Source organism: Diabrotica virgifera, chromosome 6, assembly GCF_917563875.1.
Source record: "Diabrotica virgifera virgifera chromosome 6, PGI_DIABVI_V3a".
NCBI classification, from domain to species: Eukaryota; Metazoa; Arthropoda; class Insecta; order Coleoptera; family Chrysomelidae; genus Diabrotica; species Diabrotica virgifera.
Window position 1 is genome coordinate 188,321,369 of NC_065448.1, and position 16,058 is coordinate 188,337,426.

Below are 16,058 nucleotides of genomic sequence, written 5' to 3' on the forward strand. Positions count from 1 at the left end.
TCCTTATCGCCGTTTCTCAAGACAATCTAAAAAGGCAGCTACTGCATGCATTTAATACTAAAGCTAAAGAACTAAATATGCTTATCAACACCGAGAAGACTACGTTCCTAGTAATTTCCAAAGACCCGAGATAAGATGCAAATTGAAAATTGTTCCCCAAACTGTGGAACAGGTGAATAACTCAAATATCTTGTGGCGGAAATAACAAGCTGTGAAAATCTCTCAAAAGAGGTCGGAGAACAAACAATGAAAGCAGCTAGAATCTCGGGATGACTGAAAGAAATCGTATGGAAGAACAAAAAATATCTAAATACTGTAAGCAAAGTCAAACTATATAAAACAACAATAAGACGTAATATAGCATATGCGGCAGAAACAAGACCAGACACAAATGGAACGTTACAAAAAATGATGAGAACAGTTGCAATGAATAGTTGAACAAACCAAGACAGGTTAAATGCAACTAGGAGTAATCCCGAATTATAATTTACAATGTTTAAACTTTGGAAGTTATGATTTGGGAGTGCTCCTAGTCAGTGCCGGTGCTAGGGTATAAGGTGCCCGCCTACAAAACTAGCATAGGCCCCCTGTGTTTTTTTAATTAGTATTTTGTATAATTAACAGCCATAAAAAGCTCAAAGCCTGCACTGCATCTCTTGCAGGTCCGTTATCGCCGGCCCTGCTCCTAGTAGCATTTAACGTGTCTTGGTTTGTTTATTTCTACTGCATCTTGATGGTAAATTTAGTACAGATTAATTTCATGCAACGCTAACTTAGATTTTACTTGAAAAAAAATTTGTTTTTAATATCGTAACTTATCTTCTAATCTCATTTATAAAAAATGCCGCTAACGGAGCATTTAGATTATTTTGTTCAACAATTCAATGATAAATAGTTTCGGTTTCTTATTCCTAAATCCACATATCAATTTTGTAGCTAATAATTTTATGGATATTTATGTCCCATAATATGTATTTAATAATTTGTAAATTAAATAAAAGTAATTGACCGAAAAAGCGTTGAAAGTCAAGGTGCATGAACGATCAGGCTGGAAACAAAAATGCCATTTAATATTGCATGTTATTTAAGAATAAAAACAACATTAAATATTGTTTTTATACCATAAATTTTATGGCTTTAAATAACTATCAATACCCATCAAATTGACTTTGTTTTAAAATGCTGGAAATTGCATATATTTATGTTTTGTATTTATTTTAGACAGCCATGAAGATTAATGTTTCAAATGGTGTTGAAAATAAATAATCGATATTTTGTTCCCTGTAATGTCGGTAGCCTTTCTCTAGATAGTACAAAATAGATAATAAATGACAAGTTACAAGTTGTATTAAGGAAAGCGCAGGGGAGAGTTAGATGATAAATTAAAGTAGATATCCAATGATTCTTTGGGGTGGATATTTTGAGGCAGTGCCAAAATTCCACAAATAAAGGAAACACTACAAATACTTTGTGAGAATTTTAAGATTACAAATTAACAACATAATGGATATTTTTGTATTTAAAAAAATATTGAACAACGAAAAGCGCATCAAATTATTAGAAAACAATGGAAAACTTTCATGTCTCGGATAGTGTGTGAAATAGGTGAAATTTTTAAAATGTTTATTTTTAAAAAGAGTCATAAAATTTTTACACACTTGAATGAATAAAAAAAGTAAAAAAAGGATATTAAAATGTGTAAATGTATTTAATCTCCTTAGCTAAGCGCTTTCGACATATATGTCATCTTCAGAGCTAATGATCAAAGTAAAAAAATTACCACTACAAAATTAAAAAAACAAAGTAAATATTTTTACCCAAAAACGTATTATAGATGTTACGGACAATGACACAAATCCGGCCAATTAACGTTATTGGCAGGCCAATAACGTTATTGGCCGGCCAATAACGACAATGGCCGGTTGAATTGGTCATTGTCGACAATGGCCGGATATTAACGGTACTGTCCATAGAAACTGGACATTGATGATAATTTTAAATTCTTGATAACATTTCTATCATTGCCCGGCCAATGTCGACAATGCCCGTTGTTAATCGGTCAATGTTGAAATTTTGACTAAAAGATAGGTTATGTGTAGGTTTACTATTGTTTACTTCATGTGTGTATATTGTGTATTGTTTTCGTGCTGAAATTACTCGTAAATTTATTTAATAAGTGTTATCATGCATATTAACGATGTGCGCACTCGTTTTAATAATTTTTAAACTGTGACGAATACCAATTAACGTTATTGGCAGGCCAATAACGTTATTGGCCGGCCAATAACGACAATGGCCGGTTGAATTGGTCATTGTCGACAATGGCCGGATATTAACGGTACTGTCCATAGAAACTGGACATTGATGATAATTTTAAATTCTTGATAACATTTCTATCATTGCCCGGCCAATGTCGACAATGCCCGTTGTTAATCGGTCAATGTTGAAATTTTGACTAAAAGATAGGTTATGTGTAGGTTTACTATTGTTTACTTCATGTGTGTATATTGTGTATTGTTTTCGTGCTGAAATTACTCGTAAATTTATTTAATAAGTGTTATCATGCATATTAACAATGTGCGCACGCGTTTTAATAATTTTTAAACTGTGACGAATACAATAGCCGAATAAGTGAAATTAAAGAAGCGAAAAATATTTTGAGAACACCTTGTGCTAAAAAAACAACAAAGCACTATATTATAATGGTTTTTAAATATGATGTAATTACAATAAGTGGTAAAGAGCGACTGATTATGCCAGTTGACGAAAACACCAAGTCTAAAGTATTATATTATGCTACAACTGTATATTATAAAAATATTATTATTTCCTTGTTTGTATTTATGAATATGTTACCCATATTATGATAAATAAAGACGTTTTATTTGTTTTTAATAACTACTTATATTTCTACAGCTACGTTCAGGAACATCTTAGTATCTCCTTTTAAACACTTATTGACTCACACCGATTATCTTCCGAGGCATCGATTTATCAACATTGGCCATTTGCTTCTGGCCACTGTCGTTATTGACCGGTTATTGATAAAAAATCAAATTTTACGTTAAGTTTTTACAACATTGGCCAATAGCTAAGGTTATTGTCGTTAATGGCCGGGCATTATCGTTAATAACCAAGGAAAATGGACATTCACGACAATGCCTGGCCATTAACGTCAATGTCCAATTTACAGCATTGACCGTAATATAGACATCCGATACAGTCGGAAAAATTTTATAGATTAAATATCAAACAGTTCATTTAGAGTTATTTATTGTGCTTTAACAGAAAAATCGTTAAATTATTGTTAAAAATTGGTAGACCTGTTTCATCAATGCAAAAATAATATTAAATGAACTTGAACCATGGAATACCACCAAGGTTAAGAAGAAAGTTATTCCTAACACTAACAGCAGAGTCAAGGATACTGGGTTACCATTACGAATGTATAATATATTTAATATTAGTTTGTTAATGAATACTTGTAAACTATATTAGACTTATTACTTGAGGAGAAGAAAATCTACTATAGCAGATGCAGCAGATAAAGGAAGAAAATTGAACAAAGTTTGAAAATTATCACTTGTAATTACACAAGAGCTCTAAAATTACCGATCTCTATTCCGAGTGACCATTTGACAGTTTTGATTTCCCGACCCGAAGGGGAGGGAATTATGTCAAATTGTCACGAGAGTAGTACAAAACTGTATTTTCAAATGATTTTACCTAATATTTTATTGACATCTTCGTCAGAATATATGCTAAACATGTTCATGATGTTCTCTTTGACAAGTTGTAAAACATTAATTCTCGATAATGCCATTTAATGTTTATTTTTGCCTAGGAACGAAAGGCCACTGACGTGCTGCTTGACGACGGGAAATTATTAAATCAATATATTAATATTAATATCGCAAGACTGTTTGAAAACAGTCGAAAATTGTTTGAAAACTTGTTACCTGGCAACAGACAGAAGAGTCCGCAGGGCTGGAGTGACTATTGCCGTGACAAGTCTGAGAAACAAATTATTTGTTAATACTTATTTACGAAATTAAGCCTATTAATTACAAGTCTTTGTAAATAAACATTCCATGATTTTTACCACAATTAACGTCTTTTAACTTGTCAAAGTGAACAAAACAAATTAGCAAATATTCAGTCGAAGATATCAATAAAACATTAGTTAGAATTATTTATAAAAATACAGGTTTATCCATGGAATAAGCTTACCGAATTATACCTAAGCGCTTAAAATTGCTGGTTTGTATTATTGTTCTCGTGACAATTTGACTTTAGATGCAGAAATAAAAGTGTATTATGGTTCGCTTTCTTAAATGTGACAGTTGTCAAAACTAGGAAACTAGTTGTAATTAAACAGAAGCAAAACACTTCAAATTTTTTCCCAGTATAATTAGGTAAATAGATTACTCCCACTATAATAATAATCTGATCGGACAGAATTAAACACGTAATGAAAAATCTATCCTATATAAACTATCAAATAAATCTAATGAAAAATTTCCTTTATAAAAGGTACCTTTATTTATTTAGAAAGCTTTAAAAGGGCTGCACGTATCACAGAACGTATTTGCTCTCTAACAAAAGCATCATCAGTGTTCTTACAGGCTTGTGATGCTGAGTCACGAAAAATACATAGCGACGGTTAAACTGCAAAACCTCGTTAGTCCATTTTTGGTTCTTTATGACTTTCATACTTTGTTTGTTTATAATTTTACATATATTTTAAAATACGAAAGCTTGTAAGTCAATATTAAAATTTTATTTTACTAGTACCATTAAATTTTAATATTGACTTACAAGCTTTCGTAGTTTAAAAGATATATAAAATTATAAACCAACAAAGTATAAAAGTCATAACGAACCAAAAATCTACTTACGAGGTTTTGAAGTTTAACCTTCGACAGGTTAAAGCCTTTTAAATATTAACCAAATGTCTAATGTTTAAAAACTTTTAAATGTAAAAGGATTGGAAAATTAATTGAGAAATCCAAAAGATGAATATAATCCCTAAAGATATGGCCCTGTGGCTTCCAATGTAAGATATAGTCAACATTGATATAGTTTTAACCTATGTATTTTTGGTTGCTTAAGCCTGTAAGAATACTGATAATGCTCCTGTTAGAGAGCGAAAATGTTCTGTGATAATTGTAGCCCTTTTAAGGGTTTTTTAATAAATATACCTTTTATGAGAGAAATTTTTCAATAAATTTATTTTAATTAATGGTATACACTATACAGCCAGCTACAGGGAATTTTTTATTGTGTATTCTTAATATCGATAAAATTAAATTAAATTAAATTTAAATCGTTAAAATAATAATCGCAGTAATTTTTATGGTTGTCGGTTTTTATTGGCCAGAATCTCTATGAATGAAATAATAATCAATGTAAAATGATTAAAAACGAAGCATGAGTAGAGCTCCGTTTTCCCGGCCCCTTTTGATTTCCCGGGAATCGGGAGTCGGTAATTTGGATTTCCCGAGAATTCCCGGGAATCGGAAAAATTAAAAATAAAAACAAGAAATTGTTTTTGTCTTAATTTTGCAATGCAATTTGTATAAAAACGTATTAATTTGATTACAAATTAAAGATGTTTAGAGAACTTCAAAATTTTAAATGAAATTATAAAAATATTTATAAATTTGCTTTTAGTCTGAATTTTCTTCGTTTTTATTATTGAAATATGGTTTAAAAAAACATAAATTGTTGAGTGTTTGACCTTTCAGGGTGGCTCCTTTTTTATACAGAACTTGCTGAAGTTGAAAACAGATTTTCTGTTGATGTCGGTCTGATGCATTTTAGTGCAGTGAGTAATTTTTTTACGTATTAAACTTCCTATGTACTAATTCTTCATAAACATAATTTGAATTCAAAATAAATATGTATGTTATAATTCTGGATGGTTCCAAATGAATCAGATCGTCGCATAAACAGAACAATGTTTATGGTGACGGATATGATACAATCTGATTTAACGCCCAATTTGGAAGGTTTAAAATATAATTGAAAAATAAATATTTTAAGTGGAATAATTTAAAATGATTATTAAGCAAACAGAGATAATAATTGTATTAGAATCATTTATTCGTTGTGAGTTAGTAACATCTCCGCTCATAATATCAAATAAAATATTTAAAAAAAAACCGGGAAATTTGTAAAAATTCCCGTGAATTGAGATTTCTATTTTTTACTGGTTTCTGGGGAAATTTGTCCCGGTAACTACCCGGGAATACAGTTTTAAGCATGAGTTGATGTTGTATTATGAAAAAAATGGAAAATTTATCAAAAAAGTCGTTTCCTAAACGTATGTCAACAGTAAGTGATACGATACTAAGAAAATACATTAAGAAATTTCTGGTGAATTTTTACAATCAAGATTTTTGTCAAAATAGATATACTCTGGTTTTTTGGGCTTAGAAAAGTACCTCTGAATTTATGAACTTGAAAAAATTTGGTTTATTTAAATATAAAAGTTGTAGAATTACATATTTAAAATCAAATATATGTTTAAATATCATTGTGTTTGTCAAATATTGTATTTCTTACCGAATTAATATGATTATTTGTAGAATCATCGACAACAGGACTAGCGAGGGCAGCTTCAAACAGAAACAATCCGCTAAGCACCACACAAATCACTTTACAGTTCATTTTCACGGTATTAATTGAAACAAATCTTTGAAAAATCAAATCTGATAAATAAAATTTTTAGTTTCAAGGACCAAGCATGTCCAAAGTTACAAACGAAATGGGAACTTCCGAAGAAGAGGAAGTTTTTATATGACAATAACACGCTAGCCGTACAGCAAGTATGTCATATGGACCAGTTGGTGAATGCCGGCAGCATGGGAAATAGGGTCTCCTGCAGAAATCTTGCGAAGAATATTGTTTTGTTTGGTCTTCTGTAACAGAGGCGGATATGGCAAACTTTCAGTGGGGCAGTGAAAACTTCTTTAAAAATTTAATTGGAGTAAAATCGATAAAAAAATATCGTTGTAACAAATACAACAATTATAAAAACATTATGATATATCGATATGACCTGTAATTATATACACAACGTGTGTTATTTTGGTAACTAAACCATGTCTATTACTTTTGATTTCAGATAGTTTGTGCCTTCGGGCGTTTTATAATAAAAAACTAAACAAGATACAAAACTAGTTTAAAAAACTACCACACGTTTTTAGTTTAAGATTACAAACAATTTAGATATAAATTGGAAAAGTACAAAATATTGAAATTAAAAATGGTACAAAAACGTGACATTTAAAAAATTACTCGGAAAAAGTGTTGTATGAAAATAACAGCGATTCGACAACAAATCCTTCAGATGAAGACCTGGACTGAAGGCTTTAAAAATATTAAGTAAAAAGTCAACAAAAATAGCAATAGGAACCCATTCTAAAAGGAAGAAAATGCAGCAAAAATGAAAGGAATAATAATTTATTGGTGATATGTGGTCGGGAATTAAGTAAAAGCGGGTGAGTTTTTAGGGGTAAAACCGGTTTATCATGATTTTCGGCAAAACTACAGGTGCTATGAAAAAAAAGCTAACTAGCGAAGTTAGTTCATTTTTCGTTAGCTAGTTAGTTAGTTATTTAGTTAGTTAATTATAGCAAAGTAGGTAATAAAATATCTACAATTTCTTAGGGTTTGCTCACTACGGAGATCAAAGGATGGTATCCTAGCCTAGAGCATGGTATCGTAGTCTTCATATTCGTGAATTATCGCCTTTAAAACAATGTACTTATTTTACCTGGCGATCGAAACTGTATTATCGGTCGCTATGTAAAATAAATGCATTATTTTGAATGCCAAAATTCAGGAATATAAAAAGTATGATACTATGCTCTAGGCTAGGATACCATCCTTTGGTCTCCGTAGTGAGCACACGCTTAGTCGAAGAAATTAAAGGGGAATTTGTGCGTGATAAGTAATATGGAAAAACTATACGGGGATATGTTGAATAAGTTGGGTACATGATTTTCCCCAACGGCCGGAAACCAGAGTGGGGGACGAGGGTAGTTATAAGGGGTCAAATTCGAGGTTTTTTTGATTTTTTTTTTGTGACGCTCATGATCGAGATAGTGCACCAAAATTTGGGAATAAGTAGATCATGACGTAACTAAGTAACGTCTCCAGGGGTGGAATGCTGCGTTACCGACAAAGGGGTGGAGGTTGGAGTGAATATAAAGAATATAAGGTTTTTTTTGCGACATTCGTGATACAGTGCATCAAAATTTGTGAATAAGTAGACCATGACATAACTAAGTAAAATCCTCAGAGCCGGCAACCAGAGTGGGGGCTGAGGGTAGTTATAAGGGGTGAAAGTTGCGGTTTTTATTATTTTTTTATGACGCCGATGATTGAGCTAGTGCACCAAAATTTGGTAATAAGTAGGTCATGACGTAACTAAGTAAAATCTCCAGGGGCGAAACGCTGCATGGCCGACAAAGGGGTGGGAGCAGGGGTGAATATAAAAATTATAAGGGATTTTTTGTGACGTTTGTGATCGATATAGTAAACCAAAATTTGGAAGTAAGTAGATCATGACGTAACTAAGCAAAATCTCCAGGGATGGAAACAAGAGTTGGGATGAGGCTAGTTTTAAGGGGTCAAAATCACAGTTCGTGTTATTTTTTTTGTGGGAAATGGGAACTTCCAAAGAAGAGGAAGTTTTTATATTACCAGAACACGCTAGCCGTACAGCAAGTATGTCATATGGACCAGTTGGTGAATGCCGGCAGCATGGGAAATAGGGTCTCCTGCAGAAATCTTGCGAAGAATATTGTTTTGTTTGGTCTTCTGTAACAGAGGCGGATATGGCAAACTTTCAGTGGGGCAGTGAAAACTTCTTTAAAAATTTAATTGGAGTAAAATCAATAAAAAAAATGTCGTAACAAATATAAAAATTATAAAACATTATGATATATCGATAAAAACTCTAATTATATACACAACGTGTGTTATTTTGGTAACTAAACTATGTCTATTACTTTTGATTTCAGATAGTTTGTGCCTTCGGGCGTTTTATATTAAAAAACCTAAACAAGATACAAAACTAGTATAAAAAACTACATACTATTTCACACGTTTTTAGTTTAAGGTTACAAATAATTTAGATGTGAATTGGAAAAGTTCATAAATTAAAAATGGTACAAAAACGTGACATTTAAAAAATTACTCGAAAAAAGTGTTGTATGAAAATAACAGCGATTCCACATCAGATCGTGTAGATTTAGACCTAGACCAAAGGCTTTAAAAATATTCAAAAAGTCAAAAGAAATAGCAATAGAAAAATAGTCCATGTGGTGAGACCGCTCCCGTCTGAAAAACATTTCTAATTTTAGTGCAGTCACTGAAGGTTTTCGCCTCCGATTTCGTTGAACCTCCGTTGATTTTCATGAAAAATGGTGAGTAGTTAGAGAAAACCTCAAGGAACAAAGGTGACATAATGCCAACTTGCGCTTTTATCCTGGGGGTCGATTCCACCCCTTCTCGTGGGTGAAAATGATTTTATTAAAAATGATACCATAAATCGATAGAGGGTCAAATTCTAAGTAAAATTTGTTATATAAAGTTATTAAAATAAGTCAAAACTTTTTGAGTTATTAAACATCAAAGATTTTAATTTTTCGTGAGAAAAATCCATGTTTTTAACCAATTTTTCATAAATAACTCAAAAACTGGAAGTTTTTATAAAAAAGTTCCAATTCCAAAATTGAAGCTAATAAAAAACTAAATAAAGTACTCGCTTCAAAAACTAAACTAATGTTAACTGAAAGTGAGTTAGGGGTAATTGGATGTATATTTTTTTAGACGAGTAATTAAATCTAAGTATTCAAGCTCAAATAACGGGAAAACGATGCATTTTATAAAATATACGTGTCAGGTACTTATTAAAGTACTTCTGAATACATATTAAATGAGCTCCAATAGAAATTAATATCATCAAGATTAAACAAGTTATGATGAAAATAAGAGAGCCCTTTCGATTTTTTTAGGAAAAAGTGAAAAATGAAACATACGCCATTTCCACACAAAAATTAAAATTTATAGTATTCCTTACTAGAAAAACTTTATATTAGTATAAGTAATGATTTCAATAATCTTGACCGGTTTAGAATGCATATCTTTGAAAAAAAGATATAATTTAAGAAAATCAGTATTTTTAAAATTATTTTAATTTTCATCTTTTTTTGATAATAACTCCAAAAATACTTAATATACGTAAAAAATTATATATAACCAAATTTTAGTTTTTTCCATACCAAATATTCTACCGTTTTTACTATTTAGTCCTGTCGCCAGGGGGGTACAACGACCTCCTGTATTCAGATGGACTTACCCAAGATTTTTTTATGTATTTTGACCTGTAGAACTCGAATTTTTTTGGTAACAGTTGATCCGGATGTCGATAAGATTGTTATAAACCAAGAAGTTGAGAAATCACATAACAGCGATTTCTCGCAAAATAAAACATTTTTTTGTATTTTTGGGCCATTCTAACCAAAAAATGTTCCTACAATTTTTTTCGTAGGATGCATAGTTTTCGAGATAAACGCGGTTGAACTTTCAAAAAATCGAAAAATTGCAATTTTTGAACCCGAATAACTTTTGATTAAAAAATAAAATAGCAATTCTGCTTACCGCATTTGAAAGTTCAAGTCAAATTTTATCGGTTTTAATTATTTGTATTGCTAAATATTTATTATTTTATTGTTAAACAAAGCTATAAACAGCTAGTGCTTGAGTGATGTTTTTAATGATTTCTCATTTAAAATCGAACGAGTACCTAGGTAGCAGAGGTAGAAGTGCAAGCGGGGCTATTTCTATGTAGCATGCATTAAAACGCATGTATTAGGCACGGGAAACACTATGTGTTTATAGCTTTTTTTAACAATCAAAAAAGAAATTTTTATCAATGCAAATATTGAAAACAGATATAATTTTACTCAAACTTTTAAAGGCGGTAAGCAGAATTCCTATTTTATTTTTTATTCAAAGGTTATTCGGGTTTAAAAATTGCAATTTTTCGATTTTTTGAAAGTTCAACCGCATTTATCTCGAAAACTATGCATCCTACGAAAAAACTTGAAGGAACATTTTTTGGTTAGAATGACCCAAAAAATACAAAAAAATGTTTTGTTTTTCGAGAAATCGCTGTTATGTAATTCCTCAAGTTCTTTGTTTATAACAATCTTATCGACATCCGGATCAACTCTTACCCAAAAAATTCGTGTTCTACGGGCCAAAATACATAAAAAAAACTTGGGTAAGTCCATCTGAATTAAGAAGGCCGTTGTACCCCCCCTGGCGACAGGACTAATTTCTCTAGGGTAAGAAATAACCGAGATAGAAACGTTTTAAACTTAAATTTTGCTGCGACAACCATGTAACCGGGACTATTTTAACATTTTACTTTTAAAAAAGTAAGAGGCTTAAAAGGATAAATTCGACTTGATTTATTATCCCTTGAAAATAGCTTTCAAATGGTTTTTACGTGAACCTAATATCTTAAAAATTGACGGAGTTATTAAAAAAAAACAACACCATTTTTTAGAAAAAATTTTAAAAGATAAATTTTGAAAAATTTTTGGTGCATAAACTTTTAATGCTATCAACTTGTTCGGGGACTCATTTGATAGATATTTTTAAGTACTTTGACAAATGTTTAATACTTTATGTTATATAATGCATAATTTTCACGTTATTTAAGATTGAATATTTGGATTTGGGTACTCGCCGAAAAAAATATACATTCAATTACCTATAACTCACTTCAAATTAACATTAGAATGTTTTTTTAGTAATGAGTTTATTAAATTTTTTATTAGCTTCAATTTTGGTAAAAATAACTTTTTCTAAAAACTTACAGTTTTTGAGTTATTTATGAAAAATCGGTTAAAAAGATGGATTTTTCTCACGAAACATTAAAATTTTTGATGTTTAATAACTCAAAAAGGTTTGATTTATTTTAATAACTTTATATAAAAATTTTACTTAGAATTTGTCCCTATATCGATTTATGGTATTATTTTTATTAAATAATTTTCATCCCCGAAAAGGGGTGCATCCACCCCCAGGGTAAAAGCACAAGTTGGCATGATGTCACCTTTGTTCCTTGAGGTATTCTCTAACTACTCACCAATTTTCATGAAAATCGATGGAGGTTCAACGAAATCAGAGGTAATAGCTCATATCCAACTTCAGTGGCTCCACTATTTGGTTTCTCTGCGGATTCATATCCAAAAATGTCCCAAACAAATTTGAAGGGTGTCGGACGGAATTTTGGACAGAAATTGTTTAAACAATTTTTTTAAACAAATATATAAGATCACATTTTATTGCTCCAAAAATATATTTTCACGTTTTTTGAGTAATTCTAAACAAGAAAGGTATTATATAATTTTTCTCGAAAATTTACAGTTTTCGAGTTATAGGCGATTTAAAATTTAAAAAACGCGAAAATACTCATTGTCGAGGCTTAAAAACTCATATTTAAATTAGTATTTTGAAGAGTGCCAATAACTTGGATTTAAGTTTAAAAATTCCTTTTCAAGATTCCGAAGAGTGATCGGGTCTAACTTCAATTTTAGACTATAGTTCTTTAATCCGATTTTTTGGCCGGTGCGGCGCGCTCTATTTTAAACATCTCCTATTTTCCTGCGAAAAATATTTTTTCTAGATTCTTTGGGACATTCTAAACAAAATAAGTTTTTTAACATTTTTCTCAAAATTTACTAGTTTTAAAGTGACAAGCGAATTAAAATGCAAAAATGTGTTTTTTTTTTGTCATTTTACGGATTTTAAATCGCTTATAACTTTAAAACTATTAACTTTTGAAAAAAATGTCAAGACACTTATTTTATTTAGAATGTCCCAAAGAATCTAGAAAAAGTATTTTTCGGGGCAAAAAGGGAGATTTTTGAAAATAGTGCGCGTCGCACCGGCAAAAAAATCGAATGGACACGCATAATTAATAATTAAAAAACTACGGTCTAAATTGAAGTTAGACCCGATCAGCCTTCGGAATCTTGAAAAGAAATATTTAAACTTTAATCCAAGTTATTGGCACTTTTGAACACAATTGGCACATCAAAGGTGAAGTTAAAGTTATTTAGGATTATTATTTTAAACCGATTGTTTATTACGGGAAAGGTAGAAGTCATAAGTAATTAGTTCTTAGAAAATTGAGGTAAAGAAAGTTTGGAATTTTAATCTCTTTTTGTTTAACCCCGAGTAAATTTTGTAGAATTTCCCAAAAGTAATTATTATGATGGTAGGAATATTTTTGAAAGTATGAGTGGGTGTTTTGAATAAAAAAAAAAAGAATGGGGAAGAAGAAATGTCTCTGATTGGTTAGGCAATTTAGAATGGGAAGGAGAGAAGGTTGCATTTTCAGATAGTTTTTGAAAGAGGGATTATGGTGTTACCGGCATTCGAGAAGAGCAGTCAAGAGTTTTCGTGAGTAGTTCAGAAGCAAGTACTAGTGTTTGTTTTGATAGTGAGAGTAGCTGAAAAGTGGAACGAGAGACAAATCAAATCGAGAAGAAATACCTCTTTAATTCTGTAAAGTCCAAGAGAGTAAGTTACAAGAATTATCCTTATTAAAATTATTTGTGACACCAAGTAAAAAAGATATTTGGGTCTCAGGAGATTATTGTTGAGAGAAAGAGAGGAGAGAGCTTTGGAGTTTATTGAACGAGTGCTGGCAAAAAGAGGCCTGGCTTGTGTTTGGGAGAAATAGGCTGGTATCCTGCTGGATTGTTTGCTGAGAACGGAGAGGGCTTTGATTGGTAGCCTAACATAATCAACAAGGAGGAGCTGTTTGGGTCAAGAGGAGACATCATTGTGTGTGAATCAAAAAGGTCAGTCAATAACCTATGTGATAGATTTTCTTTATAATCAGAAGTTAAATTCTTTTACGTAGAAGCATATGCATTTAAGATTCCAACATTTCAAAAATTTAAGAGGATGTATAAGTAATTTGCGAATACCAAATTTGTTTGTTTAGCTTGTTTTTTATTAAGGGTATCAAGAACAAAGCGATAAATATTTGTTTGAATTAGATTAATTTATATGGTAAAAGTTTCTTTTGGACAGTTATGCCCACAGGATTTAATTGATAAATTTATAGAGCATTGCTGTTGATAATAAAGGTATTTGTATATGTTTATTTATGATTTTTCTATTTATTTCCTTTTCCTATTTTATCCCGATAAGGATCAACTAAGAGATACTGAAGCCACGAGAAAGGATAAGTATAACCTAAGAGAATTTAATTAAATTTTTTTTGACAAAAGGCACCCTGAAATTTTTTTTTTAATATTTTTATGTATGATTTGCCTTAATTAAATAATTGATCAAATAAATAATAATTAATATAAAAGTAATCGAGAGCAGATCATACCAATACATACATACATACATACATACATACACATATACATACATACATACATACATACATACATATATGCATACATACATACATACATACATACATACATATCCACAAATTTTCCCTTTTTTAAATAAAAATTGAGTTATAATTCTGAGCTCGGTAACTTTTGAATGGTATAACCGATTTTCAAAATTAGACATGCGCTAGAAAGGTAATAATCAGTAATATTAGAAGCCGCAACTCGTAGTTCAATTTTGAAAGTTGTTGGGAGTTTTGGAGACGAGAACGAAAGACAGACCCTAAATCGAAAGTGTGGACCAAAATGGATGGTTGACATATAAATGGGTGAGTCTTACTGAACTTTAAGATGGGAGTTGGCCCAATTTTAAATTCAGTCAGATTTAGAAAATCGAAAATTTCGTGTATATATAGTGTCGCGTGTAGGGGAGTGTGGATGTGCGCCACTGGCGAGAACGGCCGTTCTCCGGTAATAATATTATAATAAAGAATAATAATAAAACTGATATACGGCTCACACTCCCTCTAAGGGGAAAATTGACTCATCCCAGATACCTACGGTATCAAAAGGATCTGGATAAACTGATATTTCTTTAACAAAATTTTTGACGAATTCATAACTACTATAAAGACAAAATTTTTCAGGAAGAAATATATCTTTAGTTCATTTAGATAGAAAAGATGCATAATACGAAAAAAGTATTAATTTAAAATATATTCGCAGATGAAAAAGCTTCTTTTTAAACTTTTACGTGAATATCTGTGTACGACGCGACGACCTCGTGAAAAGGCATTGTATAGTTTTCCATGTCTAAAAACTTGGTTTGGCAAATAAATCTCAATGCCCGACAATGTAGTGTCTATAACTTTGAGCTTTTTCTGTTTGTCTTTAGTCTTGTTGAATGTCGCGTCGCCTCGTAGGGAAGACTACTTGAACAGTAAACTGACGATGATGAACTTTAAATTATTAGCGTCTTTTCGGTCCCTTTCTCGCATTTAAGTTTCCCAAGTCACATCTTAATACTCATTCCAAATTTAAGCTAAAAGCTGATGGAATTCTAAATATAGATTTAGACTGCTTAAAAATTCTAAAGTAGGTATAGTTGTTCTGCATTTGCTAATAAGCTCTTGATTTTTGACAAATATTCATTGAATATTAAATAAACTAACTTACTCTTTGTTTTTTAAAAGAAACCTTATTTTTTTTATTGTCTATCCTTAATAAATACTCGTAAAAAATATATTTTATTGTAATAAATTTGTAGGTAGCTCAAAAGTTTACATTATACGACATTGCTCTTTTTTTAATATCTTAAAAATTGTACTGGTCATTGTACTAGCATTTATTATACTGGCTAAAATACAGTACACTATGGTGGTAACTGTATTAGTCGACTAGATAAATGTAAATAAATATTAGCTAATTACAAATCATTCATGGACATCATCATCGTCATTCTCTTCGCCCTATCCCTATGCGGGGTCGTCTTTCCTAATTGCATTTCTCCACACAATTCTATCTTGGGTCATATCAATGTTAATCCCCTTTACCAACATATCCTGCCTTATCGTCTCCCTCTAGGTCTTCTTTGGCCTTCCTCTCCTTCTC

The 16,058-nt window shown here is 31.1% G+C and overlaps 1 protein-coding gene across 1 annotated transcript in view; it reads right to left on the minus strand.

Moving 5' to 3' along the window:
- LOC114336182 (uncharacterized) overlaps positions 1 to 6,779 on the minus strand; it is a 120,134-nt gene extending 113,355 nt beyond the window's left edge. The window contains exon 1 of the mRNA XM_028286512.2: positions 6,568 to 6,779. Within this exon, the coding sequence (XP_028142313.1) occupies positions 6,568 to 6,672 (105 nt within the window). The 5' untranslated portion in view covers positions 6,673 to 6,779. The remainder of the gene's footprint in view (positions 1 to 6,567) is intronic.
- Positions 6,780 to 16,058: the final 9,279 nt, after the last annotated feature.